Below are 24,193 nucleotides of genomic sequence, written 5' to 3' on the forward strand. Positions count from 1 at the left end.
ATTTGTGGCTAATCTTAGGCGCCATTTGAGGTTGATGTTACGTGGCATTGAGGTTGATGTTACATTGAAACTGATGTTAATTAATACAATTACATCAGGTTGTGGTCTTTAAGGCCAAGCTTAGACAAACTATAGGCCACTCATATAGTTGAAGAATATTGTATACATACAAGTGAAGTAAATCTTGTACCTTTATAGGAAAATTGGAGGGGGGGGGGGGGTCTGATGAACCAAGGGGGAGGGGGGTCTGGTGAATTCTCAAGCAAGGAAAGAGAGGCAGCATATGTTGTTTTTTATGGCTATACATATTATATATATATATATATATATATATATATATATATATATATATATATATATATATATATATATATACAATGCAATTTATCCTACTGCTGACAGCCCATTTAGGAGAATACCAAATAATAGTTAAGATCCCAATCCTATCTTAGAGCCAAATTTTTTGGTATACTAAATATATTCTTCACCTAAAGTAAAAGGCCTACTTAAAATAATTACAGCTTTTCTTCCATTTTTTTTGGCTCTTTTTTCCCCGAGTGCGTGGTTTGAAGTTCTCCGTTTGCCAGATCCGTGAGACGTCTCAGTACTCAAAGCCGTACTCCACGGCCAGGCGGCAGAAAGGACAGAACATGGAGCGGAGCTTGCTTTTCTTGTTCTCGGTCTGCGACTCCTTGCTGGCAGTCTCCACTGGGGGCTTCTCGATGATCTCCGGCTCGCCTTTCTTGCCTTTCTTCTTTGGGGGTGGCGGTGGAGGAGCGGGGGCGGGAGCGACAGAGGGTGGTGGAGGTGGGGGTGGTGGCGGGAGTGAAGGCGCCGACGGGGCTACAGCTATGGTGACTTGAGACTGGGCGGCGCCAACGATCGCTGGTCAGACACATACAATAACTGGGTTAGCTCATTTTTTTTGTTTTAAGAATTTAAGGCTCCGGAGGGGGGATACAAAGTTTAGTATGGTGAAATGCCATTAAAATTTAATTGTTATATTTAATCGTATTTTACCATAACAATTTTAAATATTCATACATGAATGATCCCTGTCGTACATGAATGCAGAGTTTCTTCCAGGGATCTCTTCGAAAATTTTTTACCGCCCCCCCCCCCCCCGAACGAAATGAAATGTATATAATTTATATAGAAAATATATACTTTTAACAGTGTCCGCCCCCCCGAAGAAAGTTTCCCCCCCCCCCCCTCCCCCCGAAGATTTCAAGTGCCCCCCCCCCCCCCCCCGGAGAAAAAAGTCTGGAAGAAACACTGCATGAATGATCCCAGCCATACATGAATGACCCATGTCTTACACGAATAATCTCTGTCAATTGTGAATGATCACTGTCACATATGAATGATCGCTGTTCCATAACTGATCCCTGTCATATATGAACGATCCGTGTCATACATGAATGGTCCCCGTCATACATGAATGATTTCTGTGCCACACGTGAATGATCCCTATCATACGACATCAGAGGCGTAGCGACCCTTCCCGGCGCCCTGGGACATGTCCTGCCCCCCCCCCCCCCACAAGGCACACTTGGTACTCATGTAAGAAGGTACCTTGAGTACCCATGAAGCACCATAGGTACTCATAAAGGTACTCAAAGTACTCGATACCCTTAGTATCCACTATGTGCCACTATTAGGCAAACCGGGGGTATTTTAGTACTCGGGGTACCCATAAGATACAGAGTACCTTAAGGTAGTCCGTGTACTCATAAGACACGCTTAGTAACTGTAAGCACCTGTATTAATACACCCGCTGCCCATGAGGTACCCGTAATACAAAGTATCTATGCCTGTATTAAAAGCCTACACCCGTTGCCCATGAGGTACCAGTAATACAAAGTACCTATGCTACCCATTCAGGGACCCGCGTTACCCACAGAGTACCCGTGCTACCCGTACAGAAGTGGTTTACCTGTGGTAGATGCCTGCTGGTTAATGCTGGGAGAGTTCGGTGGTTTGTTTCTTAACCGCCTCCTGGATGTAAGGGGGATAAGGCAGTTAGTACACATGCAGGGGACAGCATTCGGTCACGGCAATCATTTCATTCAGTTATCTCTACAAACTCTTAGAGGGTGTGCACATATTATAATGCAATAATACACTGATATAACATTTTCGAAGTAAACTGTATGGCTGCGTAGTACATCGTATATTTCCCGTAAACCGAGACTTATCATTACATATATATATATATATATATATATATATATATATATATATATATATATATATATATATATATATATATAGACAGACAGACAGACAGACAGACAGAGATATTTTTATATAAGTAACTTGGTGTCACCCCCACCCCCACCAACAACTATATGAAAGGCCATAAGATATACTCTACTCTAAGCAACTCGGTGTCACCCCCATCTCTAAGTGTGTCACCCTATGCCTAAAAAAAAACTTTAATGAGTAGAATTTCTCATTAAAATTTGTTACATTTCGTTGTGATGTCACCCCTTGGCTGGTGTCACCCGGTTAGAAGGGATTGGCTATGTACTAAAATATACATCGTGGTGCTAAAACCCTGACCACCATGTTCACCCAACCAACTCCAGCTAGAAAAAATGAAGCCTACGAGTGCGGATTCTAAGCCCTCCATGTCAGATGTTGTGTCGAGCATGACGAACTTTCGGCCCTTCATCTGCTGGCTTTTGCGGCTGTTGGCCATGTGTTTGGGTTTCTTCTTGCGGTGACCTTTGCCCTTGTCGTCACCTTCGGCGGCACCCTCTGTAAACACGACATGAAAACATGGTTGAGCCTTTGCTACTGGCTACCTAAAGAGTCTTTGCTACTGGCTACCAAAAGAGTCTTTGTAACTGGCTATCTCTAATGACTTTGCTACTTGCTACCTAGTCTTTGCTGGTCGATAGCTTTAACTATCAATACACTACTATCTTGTGTATTTAATATCTCCGAAGCCCTAGCTTCTTGCTATCTTTGCTATTCGCTACCTTTAGAGAATAGTGTTTCTTCCAGACTTTTTTCTCCGGTGGGGGGGGGGCACATGAAATTTTCGGGGGGGGGGGGGGGGCGGTAGACTTTCTTCGGGGGGGGCGGACACTGTTAAAAGTATATATTTTCTATATAAATTAAATAAATTTCATTTCGTTTAGGGGGGGGGGGCGGTAAAAAAATTTCTAACTAGATACGTGTCTGCTACACCTACCCCCCACAATGATGTCGCCCGTAATTACAATCAAATTCTAACCCGTGCTTCGTCGATCGTCTCCGTCACGTACACTGTCTATCCTACACCTGCATCTACGCCACCACAGTCAGGGACTTTATTTAAGCCAGCATTAGTAAGTAACATATTGTTGAGCGATTGACCAATACTAGTAAAAACACAAATGCAGCCTATAATTTGGCAGCGAGAACTTCTAACGAACGAGTGTGACTGTCTTTAGGCTGGCGAATTGGTTCAGTATTTTATCAAACACACGTCATTAATGTGTGATGAATTACATTCAATCAATAAGTATTGTCATTAAAGTATGTCTAATCACCCCAGGATTGTAGGCTACCAAAACGCTAGGTATAGTGACTGCGGTCAAGGTCATTAGTCATGGCGTCTTCGTGTCCACACTGTGGATTCTATGCCAGACACTTTCTAAATGGACAACAAACTCTGGAGTGTCGTGTTAGTGATCAATAAACTCAAGAAGTGATGAAACTGTAGAGTGATACAGTGTTAAAATGCTTACCTTTTTCTTTGGTTTTGGGTTGAAAGTTGTAATTCAGGTCATCCCTAGTGACCTGGTTCCCTGAGCTGTTCCTGGATTTGTACGAGCCTCCAAAGTTGTCCGCCCCACGGCCTATCCTGGCGTCCCTACACAACAATTCCCGGGAGATGGAGTCGGTGGACGTGTTCATGTTTGGTGCTAAAATGTCAGAGTTGTTTTTTTTCTTCGGCGTTTTTCTCCGATTTTTTGCACAAAGCCTTTTATTTTAATTTTAGTCTGCAAAAATTATTAATTTCTTAATTTTTTACTGTTAGCGGCTGACTGCAACCGAATGTTTATATTCTTCGATCCTGTGTTTTGTTTTAAAATGCTTAAATCAAAAGAATTAAAAACCTTAGATTTAAATCCAAATCACATTCAACTCTGTAGGCCTAACCCATTTAATAAGCCTAATTATTAGGATTGTGCATTTCCAAATTTGTAACACATTCCTGTTCCTGTTTTTCTCAAATGGCAGGTATGAACTAAAATGTGAAGAAATTTCAAATTAGTTGTCAGATTGATGAATTTGTTGGTAATCTATCTTTTTAGGTACGTAAAATCGCCCGCGACTTGTAATGTGAAAAACAGGTGACTCCTTAAATTTTAATAATTATTTCACATTTTGAGGAGGATTTATGTTTTTAAAATACAAAAATGTTTCCTTGTTTCATTTATGTACCTGTTTTTAAACAGTTGAATTAAAACTTTTCAGTAATAAATGAAGACTAGCGATGTTTCCAACAGATGCAACCGTGCTCATTTACTATAGCAGCCATCTTGTTTAAGTTTTATTTTTATAAACTTATAGCGCGAGATTCAGGGAGAAGCCACTCTATTTTACAAATGGCTGCTGTTTATATAGCAAATCTTGCTATTTAAAGTTAATTTCTGGCCTATATTGATATATTTAGCCATTGATTTCGGTTTATTATTCATTTATCTATAATATTTGACACAAACATATCACAAAATACTTCTATTAAAGCCTTGACAATGAGGTAACGTTTTCGTACATTAATAGCCGCAGCGCTTTTTACGTACCCAAAACGATAGATTACAATTTATTTAATATTTGAGTTTGCATTTTTTTAAAAATAATTGTGACAAATTGTCTGACTGACTGACTAGATCTAGATCTAGTCTAGTTGAGTGAGTTTTGCATTTAAATAGATTGGGCAAAAAGTATATTGCACAATGTGACAATTGTGTCAGCCATTTGCCTAGTGCAAGCATAATTTTTTTCAAAATTTTTAGAGTATTGTGAACTGATAGGCTTACATCCTACATATTACATAATACATATGGCCTATTAGATCTATATAGTAACATATATTTTGAGGGTTTTTTAAAATTGTTTTTCAGAATATCAGAAAGAACTCACCAAGGTTGAGGAGGAATTGGAGCTGGTGGAAGTTGAGCTTCAAGAATTATTAGAGAGACAAGGTCAGCTACTGAACAAACGAACAGAATTAAAAACAATTCTTTCCCAACATGAGGAAGAAGCTCATCAGAAAAAGCTGGACATCAAATGGGATAGTGAAGGTGTGTGATGGGGGGGGGGGGGAGGAGTAGATCATTGTCAGTATCAGGTGGGTTTTGAAATCTTTCGGATAGCTGCTTATATCTTTCTAATAGATTGGTAGTTAACTATCATAATTCAAAGTCTTAAATCCCCGATGAGAGGCTTTTTCTACTGCATGTCATGCACTGAGTTTTTCCAGAATTTATTACTCTCTTGGTGTAAATAATGCACATTTCTGTTTAATTCAGTTTTGAATTTGTGATATATTGAATTCTCCAAATTGTGTTAGGAATATACTTTATTTAACACTTAGTTTTCCATGGAGGTAATTATCTTTGCTAGAAATTACATTTCGTTTGAACAGCTTAATCATTAATGTGTAACTCCATAATAGGTCACATATTGGCAGAGCATAGTTTAAGATTCCTTCATCTCAAGTCTATGAAATATCTTGTACATAAATCTTAATCAAGTATTCTTTTTATGCTAGGATAAACAACTCACTTTACGTTGATTTCTTTACAGAAATTAATGTATACTTAAAACTGTCCATGTTTTAAACATGATTGATATACATTTAAAAGACTTTTGTTTGAATGAACATGTTGGGATTAATTTGTTTATCTTTGGTTTAGATTTCCCATGGACCAAAGAGATGGATGAAATTATGAAAAATGTGTTCAAAATTAAAGAGCTGCGGCCAATGAAGAGACAGACCATGAATGCCACCCTACATAAATCTTTCTGTCCTTTCAAGTAAAATCTCCCTAGCCTTGCATGTAAAATCTCCCTACCATTTTATAAAATCTTCCTATCCTTGCAGGTTAAAATCACCCTACCATTGCATTAAATCTACATAGTTTTGCAGGTAAAATCTTTCTGTCCTTTCACGTAAAATCTCCCTACCATTTTATAAAATTTTGGTCAGTGATGACTCTGACTCGGACTATGATGAGAAAGTAACAAAAATAGAATCCAGTGCTTCTTCCTCTCCACACCAGTCCATTCTTGTCAGTGATGACGAAGATTTTCAAACTTGATTTAAAATTTGTAATAAATTGTTAATATTTTTAAAATGCTTTGTTGTCAAATATATTCTGATTAAATAAATATTTTATTTTAAATAAATTTGATGGTAATATCTGGTTCTGCCTGGCACAGAAGAGGCTGTGACCATTGCATGTGGGAGTGGGGCTATCTAAAACCTAACTAAAGCCAAACACTAACCTTGACTCTAGTCAAAACTTACGCCCTAACACCAGCCAGTCTGTAGTGCGCTACCATATAGTACACATCTAGTTATCAACATCCTAGGACTATGTTTACAATGGCAGATATTTCATAATAGGATTATGCTTTTTTAATATTTCCTATACTTGCGGGTTAAAAAATAAAAAATTTATTTGGTAGCTTTCCTACGTAGGTTTCTCAGAATGTCCACATTAAACAGTTTTCTTAAACTACATTTGATGATAAGATGCTCTAAAACCTGGCTACTCTAATACAGCAACAACCTCATAAACATGACACAAGAGTTTAAAAAGATGTTAACATTCTTTTATTACATTTTATCTAAGTTACCAACAGTTGTTCCAGGTACATTTAGTTACAGCAGTAACTTTTATTGTTTCTGTAAAATTTTTGTTGTTGATGTTACTGTAATGACATTAGTGTCTACAACATTATTCATGACTGATGTTATTGTAATGGCATTAGTATTTGATGTAAACATAATGACATTTGTGGTTACAACTTTATTCGTGGTAGATGTTACCTAGTTCTCATTGTCCCTCATGTCATATGACATTACATTGGGTGTTTCCTACATGACATTTGTGGCTAATCTTAGGCGCCATTTGAGGTTGATGTTACGTGGCATTGAGGTTGATGTTACATTGAAACTGATGTTAATTAATACAATTACATCAGGTTGTGGTCTTTAAGGCCAAGCTTAGACAAACTATAGGCCACTCATATAGTTGAAGAATATTGTATACATACAAGTGAAGTAAATCTTGTACCTTTATAGGAAAATTGGAGGGGGGGGGGGGGGGGGGGGGTCTGATGAACCAAGGGGGAGGGGGGTCTGGTGAATTCTCAAGCAAGGAAAGAGAGGCAGCATATGTTGTTTTTTATGGCTATACATATTATATATATATATATATATATATATATATATATATATATATATATATATATATATATATATATATATATATATATATATATACAATGCAATTTATCCTACTGCTGACAGCCCATTTAGGAGAATACCAAATAATAGTTAAGATCCCAATCCTATCTTAGAGCCAAATTTTTTGGTATACTAAATATATTCTTCACCTAAAGTAAAAGGCCTACTTAAAATAATTACAGCTTTTCTTCCATTTTTTTTTGGCTCTTTTTTCCCCGAGTGCGTGGTTTGAAGTTCTCCGTTTGCCTGATCCGTGAGACGTCTCAGTACTCAAAGCCGTACTCCACGGCCAGGCGGCAGAAAGGACAGAACATGGAGCGGAGCTTGCTTTTCTTGTTCTCGGTCTGCGACTCCTTGCTGGCAGTCTCCACTGGGGGCTTCTCGATGATCTCCGGCTCGCCTTTCTTGCCTTTCTTCTTTGGGGGTGGCGGTGGAGGGGCGGGGGCGGGAGCGACAGAGGGTGGTGGAGGTGGGGGTGGTGGCGGGAGTGAAGGCGCCGACGGGGCTGCAGCTATGGTGACTTGAGACTGGGCGGCGCCAACGATCGCTGGTCAGACACATACAACTGGGTTAGCTCAATTTTTTTTTTTGTTTTAAGAATTTAAGGCTCCGCAGGGGGGATACAAAATTTAGTATGGTGAAATGCCGTTACAATTTAATTGCTATATTTAATCGTATTTCACCATAACAATTTTAAATATTCATACATGAACGATCCCCATAATACGTGAATGATCCCTGTCGTACATGAATAATGCCCGTCATACATAAATGGTCCCTATCGACCTTTCCCGGCGCAACTTTCGATTTGCAACCCCCCCCCCCCTCAAACTTTTGATTTGCACCCCCCCCCCCCCCACTCAAACTTTCGATTTGCACCCCCCTCAAACTTTCGATTACTTTTTCCAACCCATTTTGGCGCCCCCTAAGGTCGGCGCCCGGGGACATATGTCCCCCCTGCCCCCCCCCCCCCACCCATTGCTACGCCTCTGCATGCCATGTGGCATACATCTACGATCCCTGTGCCACATAAACGATCCTTTTCATACATAAATTATCCCTGACACACATGAATGATCCCCGACGTACACAAAAGATCCCTGTGCCATAATTGCAGATACCAAAGATATACTTACAAGCTAAAGACGCCTTGTCTGAAATAAACCTCGACAATGGCTCCTCATGTCTCCGTGGCGGTGCTTCCTTTTCCACAAACTTTTAAAATAAAAGATCGTATTCAAATTTTCACAATGTATCATTTTAAAATCTGACCTTTAAATGAAACAAAAAATCCTATTCAATCCTGTTGTTTAAAATTAAAAAATAAAAACTATTTTATAAATAAAAAAAAATAATTTTTTTTTTTCATGTTTTCTTGACGCACTTCCCACACAAAACTTTCCAGATTTTTTAGCAGTGTAGGCAGAAAGGCAGAAAAAAGTCTGGACACACATAACAAATGCTGGACACAAGAATTCATGCAGTCAGCTAAAGCAGACCCCCCCCCCCCCTTTTCCATCGATATAAAAACAACAAAACTCACTGTCAGAAAAGCTAACACACGACTATAATACTAGCTCCCCACCAGTGGCGTAGCGAGGTCGGGTGTCACCCTGTACGGCGCTTAATGATGTCACCCCCCAGAGGCGTAGAGAAACTTTCAATTTTCGACCCCCCCCCCTCAAACTTTCGATTTGCATCCCCCCTTAAACTTTCGATTTGCTGTCACCCCCCCTAACTGGTGTCACCCGGTGCGGTCCGCACCCCCCCTCGCTACGCCACTGCTCCCCCTCCCATTAGAGAAAGCATTCATCCACCCGTCCACCCCAACTGTCAAAAACTTACTTTCTCTGAGTTAAAATCATTGTCAGGATAATCTCTTCCATTGAATATCTGAGACTGGGCTCCCATTGAAAGAGACATTGAAGGGCGCGCTGATGGCCTAGTCATGGACGATGAAGGGCGGACTAATGGCCTTGTCATGGTCATTGAATGGCGCGCTGATGGCCTAGTCATGGACGATGAAGGGCGGACTAATGGCCTTGTCGTGGTCATTGAAGGGCGAGCTGGTGGCCTAGTCATGGACGATGAAGGGCGGACTAATGGCCTTGTCGTGGTCATTGAAGGGCGATTTGCTCCCCTTGAAATGGACATCGACGGGCGGACTTTCGTATGCTTCTTGGAATGTTTTCGTCTTTCATACGACGTGTCTAAAAATTTGAGAGAAGAAAAAAAAATGTGTCCTCTCTAAAGAAGTTTCGAAATTTTCTTTTTTTTTCTTTTTCGGCGTGTCAAGCCTTTGAAAATCTAAGGGGTCATCCATAAATGACGTCACGCTTTTTTGGACAATTTTACCTCCCCCCCCCCCCCACACCTCACAACTAAGCCTACAACCCCCCCCCCTCTCAAAATTGTTGTTGAATTTTTTTAAAACATCGATATTTTTCCAAAATCATGTCTGAACTATGTCAACATATAGTATATTAATCAATTCCTATTACAATTTATTAAAACAGTTTTCTAAAACGCGAAATAACGTCTAAAATTCGTTTACTAACATTGCTTTTTTATAATGCAAAAGTGTGACGTCGAACCATCTGAACCCCCCTCCCCCTCTCCACACACCGTCACAAAATTACGGACGCCCCCCCCCCCCCCCTTACGAGTGTGACGTCATTTATGGACGACCCCTCAAACGTCCGCAATGGAAACGTCTGGATATGTGAAAAAAATGTAATTCTCGAACGACGATAATATTTGAATATTTTCAAAATGAATTCGACTAATAAAAAGAAAGCAAAATTAGTCTAAAAATAATTTTTAGTTTAAACCATTTTTTTTTTATTTAAAAAAAAATATGTCCATTCTTTCAACGTATCTTTTTTTTTAAACTGCATAACTTTTCTTTTAAAAATCAGTTAGAACTATTTATCCCACAGTATAACCATGCTGCTGAGAAGTAGGCTGGATAATTATTTCCTGCCTCGAAAAGTGTAAAAAAATCCACACTTTGAAACCATTTTTAAAAAAAACACACCATAAAAAGATCTATTCATGAAAAAAAAACCACACAGTAAAGTAGGTCAAAACATTGGCGTAGGCGGGGGGGGGGGTATTAGAAGCAGAGTTTATTCCAGGCATCTCTTCGGGGGCTCAGCAAAAGTCTACCGCCCCCCCCCCCCTCCCCCCCCCCCCCCCCCGAATGAAATGAATTTTTTATAATTTATATAGAAAATATATAGGCCTACATTTGACAGTGTCCGCCCCCCCCCCCCCCCCGAAAATTTCAAGTGCCCCCACCCCCCGGAGAAAAAAGTCTGGAAGAAACACTGATTAGAAGCTGAGACCCTAAACCACATGGACCCCCCCCCCCCCCCACTAAACCTACCTCACAATATATTACAGCTGTTGGTGGCGGCACGGTCATGTCGCTTTCAATGTTTACAATATCAAATACTCGAGGTGTGGGTTGTGTATCATGACCAGTGTTTCTTCCAGACTTTTTTCTCCGGGGAGTGGGGGGGGGGGGCACTTGAAATTTTCGTGGGGGGGGGGGTCACTGTTAAAAGTATATTTTCTTCTATATATATATTACATTTCGTTCGGGGGGGGGATGCGGTAGACTTCCTTCGGGGACGGAGCCCCCCTCCCCGAAGACATGCCTGGAAGAAACTCTGATCATGACGTGCAGGAATGTGGGTCTTGGGCGTTTGTTGTAGTGTGTATATTGTAGGTGTAGGGTTTTGTTTGTAGGGTGTGCGATGTTGCGGTTCAGTTGTTGGGTGGCGTTTGGATATGTGGTGACGTGTGGAGGCGTACACTCGTTAAAGTTAAAATATAAATTTTCTATTTCGTTACACTTGCCGTTTGTATGCCATTCAATATTCTAAGACTGTAGACATAAAGCGACACCCCCCCCTCTCCGGTCATGTCTACGCCACTGCCAAATGACCTAATCATACTTTCTTTTAACAAACTTGCAAATAAATAAAGTCAAAGTTTGATATACTTCTAGATCTATAATACATATATTTTATTTTATTTTTCCCAATCATGTTACAGCTATCTCGACAATTTGAACATGGGTTGGTGCATATAAAAAGATGGAAGAATGACACAGGCAACAATATTTTACACAAAACAAAATTTGATTTTAAAAATTCTCAAGCACATTTTTTTGTCAATTTAAATTGTAAAAACAAATGAAATAAATTGTCTTGATGACTGTTTGACTTCTGAAAGATTTATTAAAGAAAGCGTAGATATGCTTGGGATGTTGGGGGGGGGGGGAGGGTGGAAGAGTGTATAGGACACATTCAAACAAGAATCGAGCTTGTTATGTACGAGCAAAACAAATCGTCGGATATAACCAGTAAAGAGATGAACGATACCTATGTTATGATATGGACAAATATTATAATCGTAGTGGTAGGTGATTGTGATGGATGTAATATCGTCCCTGAGGTGTGCTTGCAGACAGTCCAGCGATGCTGACAAGTCTGCAGTACGTAGGCCAGTCTTTCTATGGGAGTCTGATCTTCGACAGAGTTTTACATCTTGCTTTTTATCTCCGCAGCCGTTTGTGAAACCTAGCGCACCCGTCAACACACGTCTATACAGAATTCACACGCTACACACATCTATTCAAACCTAGCACACCCGTTTATACACGTTTAGTAAGAACTAACTCGCTACACACGTCTAATCAACCCTAACACTACAAACGTATATCAAAACAAACAACCTAACACAGTTTCTGGATTCAAGATGGCCATGATCTGTCTTTGGCGTTAGTAAACGTGTGTAGTCAAGTTAGACTAGTATTTACTCTCGTCAAAAAATTACGGGGATTTGAAAAAAATAATGTCAACTGAGACTAGGAGTAGCGGTAATTAAAATATACAGTTAAAAATGAAACTATATATATATATATATATATATATATATATATATATATATATATATATATATATATATATAATCGAAGTGAAGTGGACCCTCATCCTGTAATCGTAGACTGATCCGGAAAATTCTTCCTTTGCGATTGTCCTAGAGTTTCATCCCATACTCGACTGTCATCTTGCACCATGGACAAAGCATTGCTCTTAATTTTTTCCTCTTTCCCTCCGTTTGTGACGCCTTACTCTCGGTTTTTTTAACAACCATTAACTTCTCCACCCCATCTACCACCACCGGCTCAAGCGTAACCAGTTCGGGGTCTGGTGCTACTGCTACTGGTACTGGTGCTGGTGCTGGTAGGCCTATGGGAAGAAAAAACTTATTATGTTCCTCATAAGTTTTTTCGCTTGCGCTAAAAGATTTCAACTGCTAAACCTGAACACATTATTTGGTTTAGTGTGGCCAGGCTGGCGTTCAGTTCGTGTAGAAAACTAGAAGGCGTTATTAAGTTGTTTTTTATGCAGTCTAGAATTTCGCAGTCTAGAATCGGATCAGCCTACATTATACGATGAAAGGTCCTTTTTTTTTAAATTAAAAAAAAACGTGGCATATAACCAAATAAAAAGCATTGAACACTTTAAAATCTAAATATCCGGTGTTTACAAATATTATAATTCACGTCGATTTTTCCAGAAGAAAAAAAATTAAGTGAAAACTATTGTAAAAAAAAGTTACAAGAAATAAACGCATCGAAATTTAGAAGGGTTAAGAAGACCACTGTATAATGATGAAAACCAGTAATTTGGTTTTTCTATAAAGACGTACAAAAAGTAAAGAGCGCCTCACTGCATAATTCAATAAGAATTGATGCAACCTTTTGCTTTTTTTTATTGCAGTTTTATCTATTCTCTATAGGCCTATTATTAATTTTTTTTGTTACGTTTGTGTCTATGTTTAAGCTATAAAATATAAGAAAATGAAAATAAAATTATGGAGGAAGCACAAAGGACTCGATTCGAGATAAAAGAATTATAAATACATAAATGCAATCGTTGGTAGTGTTCTCGTGCACAGATAAAATACTCTTAGAACACCTACCATTAGACTTAGAGTGAAAAGTGAGAATAATACCAACAGAATACACTCTCAGAAGGATCGAACATGACAAGAGTAACTAACACTGACAAAACAACAACATGTCATGTTGAAACAAACTCATAGCATGAATCAGACATGACAAAACAAAATCCACGAAACTAAGTGAGTATCGCTTTAAGTTCATTAGAATATGTTTATGTTCTTTTACCTCCCCCCCTCCCAAAAAAAACAACACACGCACACTTAGAGGCTCTATCTACTAGACAAGGAATTTAGCATTGAACTAGCCAACACAGCACAGCATCGAATTATCGTGTGGCGATTTGCAGATTTTCGCTGCGGTGTTCAAAGATTTCATTATGATAATTGCATTACCCATTTGTGTACACTTAAAAACCCACAAGGCACCCTTGGTACTCATGTAAGAAGGTGCCTTAAGTACCCATGAGGTACCATAGGTACTCATAAAGGTACTAAAAGTACTCGATACCGTTAGTATCCACTATGTACCAGTATTAGGCAAACCGGGGGGTATTTTAGTACTCGGGGTACCCATAAGGTACCGGGTACCTTAAAGGTAATCCGTGTACTCATAAGAAACGCGTAGTAACTGTAAGCAACTGTATTAATAGCCTACACCCGTTGCCCATGAGGTACCCGTAATACAAAGTATCTATGCCTGTATTAAAAGCCTACACCCGTTGCCCATGAGGTACCCGTAATACAAAGTATCTATGCCTGTATTAAAAGCCTACACCCGTTGCCCATGAGGTACCAGTAATACAAAGTATCTATGCCTGTTTTAACAGCCTACACCCGTTGCCCATGAGGTACCAGTAATACAAAGTACCTATGCCACCCACTCAGGGACCCGCGTTACCCACAGAGTACCCGTGCGACCCGTACAGAAGTGGGTTACCTGTGGTAGATGCCTGCTGGTTAATGCCCGATGCCTTGACTTGCAGTTCCCCAGGCTGGGAGAGTTCGGTGGTTCGTTTCTTGACCGCATCCTGAATATAAGGGGGATAAGGCAGTTAGTACACATGTAGGGGACAGCATTCGGCCACGGTAATCATTTCATTCATTTATCTCTACAAACTCTTAGAGGGTGTGCACATATTATAATGCAATAATACACTGATATAACATTTTCAAAGTAAACTGTATGGTTGCTTAGTACATCGTATATTTCCCGTAAACCGCGACTTATCATTATATATATATATATATATATATATATATATATATATATATATATATATATATATATATATATATATAAAGAGAGAGAGAGAGAGGGAGAGACAGACAGAGGGAGAGACAGACAGAGAGACAGACAGTCAGAGATATTTTTATATAAGCAACTTGGTGTCACCCCCACCCCCACCAACAACTATATCAAAGGCCATAAGATATACTCTACTCTAAGCAACTAGGTGTCACCCCTATCTCTAAGTGTGTCACCCTTTGCCTAAAAGAACCTTTAATGAGTAGACTTTCTCATTAAAATGTGTTACATTTCGTTGTTATGTCACCCCTTGGCTGGTGTCACCCGGTGCGGCTGTCACCCACCGCCCCCGCCCCGTGACGCTGGTGCACGGTTACTAAGTAATTTTAGAAGGGATTGGCTATGTACTAAAATATACATCGTGGATCTATAAACATGAAGCGTACGAGTGCGGATTGGATGCCCTCCATGTCGGATGTTGTGTCGAGCATGACGGACTTTCGGCCCTTCATCTGCTGGCTTTTGCGGCTGTCGGCCTTGTGCTTGTGTTTCTTCTTGCGGTGACCTTTGCCCTTGTCGTCACTTTCGGCGGCACCCTCTGTAAACACGACATGAAAACATGGTTGAGCCTTAGCTACTGGCTACTTAGAGTCTTAGCTACTGGCTACCTAAAGAGTCTTTTCTACTGGCTACCTAAAGAGTCTTTGCTACTGGCTACCTAAAGAGTCTTTGCTACTGGCTACCTAAAGAGTCTTTGCTACTGGCTACCTAAAGAGTCTTTGCTACTGGCTACCTAAAGAGTCTTTGCTACTGGCTACCTAAAGAGTCTTTGCTACTGGCTACATAAAGAGTCTTTGTAACTGGCTACCTGTAATGACTTTGCTACTTGCTACCTAGTCTTTGCTGGTCGATATCTTTAACTATCAATACACTACTATCTTGTGTATTTAATATCTCCGAAGCCCTAGCTTCTTGCTATCTTTGCTATTCGCTACCTTTAGAGCCTTATGATAAGGCCACCGCTGCTACACACTACGTTACGTTGGTCAGGGGCTTTTATTAAGCCAGCATTAGTAAGTAACGTGTAGTTGAGCGATTGACCAATACTTGTAAAAACACAAATGCAGCCTATAATTTGGCAGCGAGAACTTCTAACGAACGAGTGTCACTATCTTTAGTATTGGTTTAGTATTTTATAAAACATACGTCATTAATGTGTGATGAATTACATTCAATCAATAAGTATTGTCATTAAACTATGTCTAATCACCCTAGGATTGTAATGAGATTGTACAGCTACCAAAACGCTAGGTGTAGTGACTGCGGTCAAGGTCATTAGTCATGGCGTCTTCGTGTCCACACTGTGGATTCTACGTCAGACACTTTCTAAATGTACAACAAACTCCGGAGTCTCGTGTTAGCGATCAATAGACTCAAGAAGTGATGAAACTGTAGAGTGATACAGTGTTAAAATGCTTACCTTTTTCTTTGGTTTTGGGTTGAAAGTTGTAATTCAGGTCATCCCTAGTGACCTGGTTCCCTGAGCTGTTCCTGGACTTGTACGAGCCTCCAAAGTTGTCCGCCCCACGGCCTAGCCTGGCGTCCCTACACAACAAATCCCGGGAGATGGAGTCGGAGGACGTGTCCATGTTTGGTGCTAAAATGTCAGAGTTGTTTTTTTCTTCGGCGTTTTTCTCCGATTTTTTGCGACTTTTTTTCCGGAAAATTCTTTTGGGCGACAACAAGGCTCGTAGCTGGGACAATCTGCTGTGTTTGATCTTCCCGTCCGTCGTGTTCTCCGTTGGGTGGTCGCCAGAGGGGGACGAGGAGAGAATGCTGGTACTGTCACCAGAAGAATTCTCCGGTTCCACGCGCCAATCATTGACCTTGGAATGGTTGTGGGTTTCCTTGACGCGGTCGGGCAGGGAGAATTTTGGAATTTTCGGAGAATTGTTCCGTTCTGATGAATGGCGTGTGTATCGTATATCGGGTCCGCGTTTTCTCGAAAGGATCCCCTCTTCAGTGCGGTGTATGGTCGGGTCAGGCTGGTCGGCTCTGCCCGCTGGGCTTCTCTGGGAGACGTGCTGAAAATCTATTTTTGGCTTGCGTTGGTTCTCGCTTAGGGAGCGGTGGTCACGTGCCCGATGCTGCTCTCTCTTCGTCCTCGTTCCTTCAGTTTCTGAAGTGGAGTAGCTTTCAGCTTGCGGCCGTTTGATGAACGTCGCGTCCCGTTTGCGTTGGAAGTTTTCATTGGCTAATGACTTCAACGGCTCTCTGGCTGGCTCGAACGATTGATTTGAGTGGCGGAGAAAATATTCCGCCAGTCTTTGTTTACCTAGATCCTCCCGCTGTGCCCGACGTTCAAGCGACTTCGCTGCGTACTGGTTGGTTAAGTTATTATCATCGGGATTACTCGGCCGTTTCCGTTCTTGTAAACTGCTGTAGCGCCTCCTTGGCAAGTTCTCTTCTCGTATCCTGTCTTCTGAGTGCCGTCGCTCGTGACTATGTTGCCTCCCGGACGAGGAACCTTCTGATGCAGGATGTTTACTGACCCAGTGCTTGTCCAGTGGACGTTTGTCTTGAGCCCGAGTTTTACTACAGGACCTGTCTCGTATGGTATCAGGAGACGAGGATTTCTTGTTGGAGCACTTGTTTAAATGCTGAGCACGAGGCTGGTCAGTTTGTGACATGCGCATTAAAGACGGTGATCGCGGAGCATGTTGGGATTTCCTCCGAGCTTCCGGTGCCTCGAGGTTGTGTGATGTCTTCCCAAACGTCTCTTGTAGTCCACCAGTTTTCTTTAAACTATCTGCCTGCGAGGTGGCATCTTTGATTCGCATCCTTTTAGAGTTGGGGTTTCCCACGTCTGGTGAGATTTGACAACCCTCGTATTGATTCCCCGAGTCTCTAAGACGGGTTGGCCTCTCCGGGTATTTAGCGATGCGTTTGTGAGTGTATCTCAACATCCGATGCCTGCTCATGCCCGACAACCGGAAGTAGTCCCCAGAGGTCTCTATGGGACCGTAGATTCTCTGGTATCTCTCGAGCACGGCCGCGGATATAATTTTATCCGTGAAAACATTCGCTTCCGATTGGCTGTTAAGTGAGGGACTACTTTCGCGCAGTAACTCAACGTCTTTTTTCTCTTCTATGTCTACCTTTTCCTTCCCTTCCTCTTCGGTTTCCTTTGAGTTTTTACGCGATACATTTTTATCCGCCATTTTCTCAGCCGCATTCTTCGATTTATTTTTATCCTTCTTTTTCTTGCCCTTTTTATCTTTCTTCCCACCTTTCTTCTTGCCTTTCTTCTTGTCCTTGCCGCCCTTTTTCTTTTTATCTTTTTTACCTTTCCCCTTCTTTTTGCCCTTTTTCTTTCCTTTTTTCTTCCCCTTTTTCTTCCCTTTCTTGCTTCTAACCTTAGGTTTGACGCTAGTGCTGCTCTTCTTTTTAGATGCCGAACCACTGGAGGGCAACATACCGAAAAACGATTTGATACCTTTTGACCTCACCGTACCGGGCCCTGAAAACGAAAGCGGAAGTCCGATCTAGCTGATACAGAATTAAATGTAAATCTAAAACTTAAAACGAATAAATAAAAAAAATTGTGGATTGTAATATTTATCTAGATTAATCTGTTGGGATAAATTTTTCTCATGTAATCTTAAACGCATTTATACACTAAAACACTTTTTAGCATCCATTCAATTTTACACAAAGAAGCAGGTCGTCAATGTGAACAAGAGGTCAAGGCAGAGTCTCAGAAACTTGTCTTCAGGTAGTAGTTGGCTGAAGGTCAGGAATCGTATTTTTATTTTAGTAAAAGAGGTCAAGGACGAAGCTTGTCATTGGGTAGAGAATGTCAAGGTTGAATGTCCGAAATCGTCTTTAGGTAAAAAAAAATCAAGAACGGTCAGAATAGGTCTATGGGTAGAAGAGGTCAAGGCTACAGGTCAGCAACTGACCGTTGGATTGAAGAGAAATTTTCACCAAGTCTGTGCCGTGAAGACCACAACCTGCGTTATGCCACTCCCCTGTTAGATGTTTCTCTTCTCTGTAAATACAGAAACATACACACACACTCATAAAATACATTGCCAAATTGGCTGATTTGGTGACGGATGTGACTTTTGTGAAAGGGAGGGGAGAGTACTTCGCTAATTATGTGTACTTCGCTGGAGGTTGTATAAAAACGGTTGAAGTTGTTTTTGGTAGCGGGTGAAAAAAATCTGAACATCAACTGTAAACAAACTTTTAATATGTTTCAATTTAACTTAACAATTTTATTTTTATTTTGATTATTATTTTTTTTTGTTTTGTTTTTTATTAGAAGGTAGGAGATAGAAACCATGGAGCTATAACTTTTTTAGTAACTTGGTAAGTCATTTTTACATAGAACTGTTTTAAAATTCTAAAAATTAGAAGATCATAATCTTGATAACTATTTTTAAGAAATAAACCTAGTTGCTATATGTGGAAAAATCTGGCCAACAAACCTGCATTTAAGGCAGAGGACACACATGTATTTGCCGTTTTTCTGCTTGTAGCGACACCTCCAACAGACGCGGTGCTTGCAGACCATGCACCGCGTCCCCCAGTCCGGCAGCGGAATCCAGTACTTCCAGAACCTGATCGGCCTCCGGCACCGGATGCACATGTACGAGATGTCCGGTTTCTCGTTCTTGTCATTCCTGGTCCACAGCTTGATCATCTCGATGTCATGCCGGACAGGTCTGGAAGAAAAAGGTCTGATGTCATTTGATGTCATGCCGGACAGGTCTGGAAGAAAAAGGTCTGATGTCATTTCATGTCATGCCGGACAGGTCTGGAAGAAAAAGGTCTGATGTCATTTCATGTCATGCCGGACAGGTCTGGAAGAAAAAGGTCTGATGTCATTTGATGTCATGGCAGAGAGGTCTGGAAGAAAAAGGTCTGATGTCATTTGATGTCATGCCGGACAGGTCTGGAAGAAAAAGGTCTGATGTCATTTCATGTCATGCCGGACAGGTCTGGAAGAAAAAGGTCTGATGTCATTTGATGTCATGCCGGACAGGTCTGTACTGTGCTATAACACACAGCCCAACCAAACACAACAAACAGCCCGACCACCTCACGACCGTGCCCGACCACCTCACGACCGTACCCGACCACCTCACGCCCATGTTCGACCACCTGACGACCGTACCCGACCACCTGACGACCGTACCCGACCACCTGACGACCGTACCTGACCACCTCACGACCGTACCCGACCATCTCACGCCTATGTTCGACCACCTCACGACCGTGCCCGACCACCTGACGACCATACCCGACCACCTGACGACCGTGTCCGGCCAACTCACGACCGTACCCGACCACCTCACGACCGTACCCGACCACCTCACGACCGTACCCGACCATCTCACGCCCATGTTCGACCACCTCACGACCGTGTCCGACCAACTCACGACCGTGTCCGGCCAACTCACGACCGTACCCGACCACCTCACGACCGTACCCGACCACCTCACGACCGTGCCTACCACCTCACGCCCATGTGCGACCATCTCACGACCGCGTCCGACCAACTCACGCGACCGTGTCCGGCCAACTCACGACCGTACCCGACCACCTCACGACCGTACCCGACCATCTCACGCCCATGTTCGACCACCTCACGACCGTGTCCGACCAACTCACGACCGTGTCCGGCCAACTCACGACCGTACCCGACCACCTCCCGACCGTACCCGACCACCTCACGACCGTGTCCGACCACCTCACGACCGTGCCCGACCACCTGACGACCATACCCGACCACCTGACGACCGTGTCCGACCAACTCACGCGACCTTGTCCGGCCAACTCACGACCGTACCCGACCACCTCACGACCGTACCCGACCATCTCACGCCCATGTTCGACCACCTCACGACCGTGTCCGACCAACTCACGACCGTGTCCGGCCAACTCACGACCGTACCCGACCACCTCCCGACCGTACCCGACCACCTCACGACCGTGTCCGACCACCTCACGACCGTGCCCGACCACCTGACGACCATACCCGACCACCTGACGACCGTGTCCGACCAACTCACGCGACCTTGTCCGGCCAACTCACGACCGTACCCGACCACCTCACGACCGTACCCGACCATCTCACGCCCATGTTCGACCACCTCACGACCGTACCCGACCACCTCCCGACCGTGCCCGACCACCTGACGACCATACCCGACCACCTGACGACCGTGTCCGACCAACTCACGCGACCGTATCGTCGAGCTGCGCCATCTCGTCCTCATCTTTGCTGATGAGTTTCTCCAGCGCCGCCGCCTCATCGTTGGTCAAGGTCGTTAGATCGATGAGGATGTTGTTGAGTGGAGGTATGGGGGTGACTCCCCGCTGGATGTCATCGTCGTCGTAATCTCTTTCTGTAGTAATACAGGGGGGGGGAGGGGTGCAGGGCGTTAAATGATGTGCATACAGGGAGAGTTGGTTTTGTGACGTCACAAACGGATTTGGGGGGAGGGTTGTTAGTGATGTGATATAAGGGTTTGTTTTCTACTACTTTTAAAAGTATTTTTATGTTAAAAGTCTTGACCTACTTTTCTTCTTGCCCATGGCTGACTGGTGCTACTCACGAAGACGATAAGCCTGGAATTTAAAATGTTGGTTAGCTTTCGAAAACATGACAAGTAGGTAAGTCTACCATTCGGTCCCGAGGCGTAGCGACCCTTCCCGGCGCCCGGGGACAAACTTTCGATTTGCACCCCCCTCGAACTTTTCATTTGCACCCCCCCCCCTCAAACTTTCAATTTGGCGCCCCCCCCCCCCTGAGGTCGGCGCCCGGGGACATATGTCCCCCCCCCCCCCCCGCGCCCCCCCCCCCCCTCGCTACGCCTCTGATTCGGTCACATAACATTTGACTACTCTTTATTCTACCCTTAGAGCTGACGATACTATCGCTGATAGACATATTTTTTATTACAGTATCGTTAGTCTTTTGGTGCATCGGATATAACAGATTGTAAGATTAACTGGCAAGTACAAAAGAATAGTATACTTAACAGGTATATTATATTATAAATATTATGGGATGGCTTTTTTCTAGCGGCATTGGTAACGGACGCTAACGTGTATGACGCGTCGAGTTCACACAGCCTTTGCTGAGTACCTGCCTCAATTCGGATGTAATCAAGCTTAACATAGAGCTAGTGAGGAGATCCACGGAAAATTTAGATCAAGAAGCTATGAAGTATCTTCTTTTCGCTTTTTAAATCCTACTGGCATTAAAAAAATGGGATTGGACAAATCTTTCGCAAACCAACGAACAACATCAACATGCACGCTAAATGTACGTACTTCTTGTCTTCTATACACTTACACTCCAAAAACAATGAATCTAAGACTAGTAAATATGACAAGTTTATTAAAGATTAGGTTAGGACACTACAAAACTGTCAGCTTTTTACCTAAGATAGTTTTTAAATATCTGGTAGAACCAGAAAGATAATATGACTACGTCATCGGCACGTGCCGTGCATGCTGGGGGTGTGGAGCGGTTGGGGGCCCAAGCGTTGATGGTTTACTGTGGGACTTTGCTGTTTGATGGTGTTGATGTAACCACGTCTCACACATTTGAAACATCCATAACTGAATACCGGAAGCGCGCTCTTCACTGCGCGGCAACAAGTTTGATTTAGAAAACTAATTTTGTTGCAATATTGCGTCATTAATATTTGTGGGGGGTTTTTTAGCGTTTATTTTTATTGACAAAACTAACAGTCTTTGTGTATGAGATGTTGCCTTGCAGTGTTTCTTCCAGACTTTTTTCTCCTGGGGGGGGGGGGGGGCTTGAAAATTTTGGGGAGGGGGAGGGGGAGGGGCGGACTAAATTTTCATGTGGGGGGGGGTGGTGGACACTGTTAAAAGTATATATATTTTCTATATACATTTCATTTCGTTCAGGGGGGGGGGGGGCGGTAGACTTACTTCGGGGGGAGGGGGAGGGGCGTAGCTACCCGAAGATATGTCTGGAAGAAACTTATTTTGTAGATGCGTCGTACGCTTTTGTTTGTAAAAGTTTGTCATTTCTTGATATGATTTTGGAACCTTCCAGTTCTCTGAGAAGTACTGCATTTACTTCAGTCTTGTAGATCCTAATATTGCTCTGTATGATCAGGGCGTTGAGAGTTAAAGGCTAATCTGGCCTCGATGATGCATCGTCTGTTCCCCTGTCTTTGTTGATCAACGCTTCCAAAATATCTTGTTGGTTCTCGTAATATCTTCTCCATTTTGCTGGATGGGCAGGTCCTGCTATGGAAAACCCCTGTTGCACTTCTGTTTTAAGCCATTCTTTAGAGACCTCTACATATATATTTAATTTAGATCTGAAGATGTTGTTTATGTTATGGGAGGTAGACATCATCTTCGATAAAAATCAAGAACTAACTGCACTGGTGGCTTGTTTTGAAGGATTCAAATGTTGTTATTGTTTGTCTTCTTCGTAATCTTATCGATTACCCTTAAAAATACATTTTGTAAAAAGATGCATCCCTGCCTTACTTCTGTCTTGACTGTAAATCGGTTAGTTAAAAGAATTATATACATATATATATATATATATATATATATATATATATATATATATATATATATATATATATATATATGCGTGTGTGTGTGTGTTTGTGTGCGTGTGTATGGATATAATTTGGATCTTACACCTGCCTACGCCACTTTTATTGTATACGTGTGGGAGTGGAGGTTGGGTTAGATTATTGGGAGAGTCGTGTATGATAGACAGTGAGATACATAATGAATTGTATGTATAGGGAGGGGGGCAGGGTTTCTTTCAGACTTTTTCTCCGTGGGGGGCACTTGAAACTATTATTTATTTATTTTTACTTTTTTTTTGGGGCGGGGGGGGGGTTAAATTATCTAAGGGGGGGGGGGACACACACTGGTAAAAGGTTATACGTTATATATACATTCTATTACGTTCGGGGGGGGGGGGGTTAGTAGACGTTCTTTGGGGAGGGAGGAGAGGGAGCCCCAGACAGAAACTCATGGGTTAGCAATGTAACATATTATGTAAAGTATGGAGCAATGTTAAACACTTCAAACAAGCTCATATTTAATGATATAATTCAGTGGCGTAGGCAGGGGGGTTAGGGGGGCATAACACCCCCCCCCCCCCATAGACCCCTCGGTATATATAAAAAGTATGAGGGGGGTGCAAATCGAAAGTTTGAGGGGGGTGCAAATCGAAAGTTTGAGGGGGTGCAAATCGAAAGTTTGTCCCCGGGTAAAAATTGGAACCCCCCCCCCCCCCCTTGAGACGATCCTGGCTACGCCACTGATATAATTAATAATATCTCGACGCTGTGATAATTATTTCTAGAGCGCATACGCCGACGAAAGCTGATAATTAAAATCGTGAATGAATAAATTATACCTTGAGCTTCATTGAGCCGAAGAATAAACTATTCTAGTGCTAAATCTAA

General features: G+C 42.2%; 3 protein-coding genes across 4 annotated transcripts; 1 reads left to right on the forward strand and 2 right to left on the reverse strand.

Moving 5' to 3' along the window:
- Nucleotides 1-361: 361 nt before the first annotated feature.
- LOC131953084 (uncharacterized) lies at nucleotides 362-3,909 on the reverse strand. Its single transcript, XM_059316114.1, has 4 exons — nucleotides 3,741-3,909; nucleotides 2,612-2,763; nucleotides 1,937-1,998; nucleotides 362-885 (listed from the first exon to the last, which is right to left on the reverse strand). The coding sequence occupies exons 1-3, from the start codon at nucleotides 3,907-3,909 to the stop codon at nucleotides 1,957-1,959; spliced, it is 363 nt and encodes a 120-aa protein (XP_059172097.1). The 3' UTR covers nucleotides 362-885; nucleotides 1,937-1,956.
- A 248-nt stretch (nucleotides 3,910-4,157) lies between these two features.
- Nucleotides 4,158-6,323, forward strand: LOC131953085 (ATP-dependent DNA helicase Q1-like). The gene is made up of 4 exons (XM_059316115.1): nucleotides 4,158-4,236; nucleotides 5,124-5,303; nucleotides 5,919-6,039; nucleotides 6,212-6,323. The coding sequence occupies exons 1-4, from the start codon at nucleotides 4,230-4,232 to the stop codon at nucleotides 6,321-6,323; spliced, it is 420 nt and encodes a 139-aa protein (XP_059172098.1). The 5' UTR covers nucleotides 4,158-4,229.
- A 1,177-nt stretch (nucleotides 6,324-7,500) lies between these two features.
- LOC131953072 (uncharacterized) lies at nucleotides 7,501-22,361 on the reverse strand. 2 transcript variants are annotated; one of them, XM_059316097.1, is made up of 11 exons: nucleotides 22,160-22,361; nucleotides 21,293-21,341; nucleotides 20,953-21,118; nucleotides 19,196-19,432; nucleotides 18,665-18,753; nucleotides 16,183-18,222; nucleotides 15,149-15,300; nucleotides 14,394-14,484; nucleotides 9,323-9,687; nucleotides 8,614-8,692; nucleotides 7,501-8,024 (listed from the first exon to the last, which is right to left on the reverse strand). In XM_059316097.1, exons 2-11 carry the CDS (start codon nucleotides 21,306-21,308, stop codon nucleotides 7,741-7,743), a joined length of 3,519 nt encoding a protein of 1,172 aa, XP_059172080.1. In that variant the 5' UTR covers nucleotides 21,309-21,341; nucleotides 22,160-22,361; the 3' UTR covers nucleotides 7,501-7,740. The 2 variants fall into 2 exon arrangements, with proteins under 2 accessions (XP_059172080.1, XP_059172081.1); XM_059316098.1 differs by lacking the exons at nucleotides 7,501-8,024; nucleotides 8,614-8,692; nucleotides 9,323-9,687 and adding an exon at nucleotides 11,766-12,738.
- Nucleotides 22,362-24,193: the final 1,832 nt, after the last annotated feature.

The sequence above is a fragment of the Physella acuta genome, unplaced genomic scaffold, assembly GCF_028476545.2.
Source record: "Physella acuta isolate Inbredline_101_S28 unplaced genomic scaffold, ASM2847654v3 ptg000904l, whole genome shotgun sequence".
NCBI lineage: Eukaryota > Metazoa > Mollusca > Gastropoda > Physidae > Physella > Physella acuta.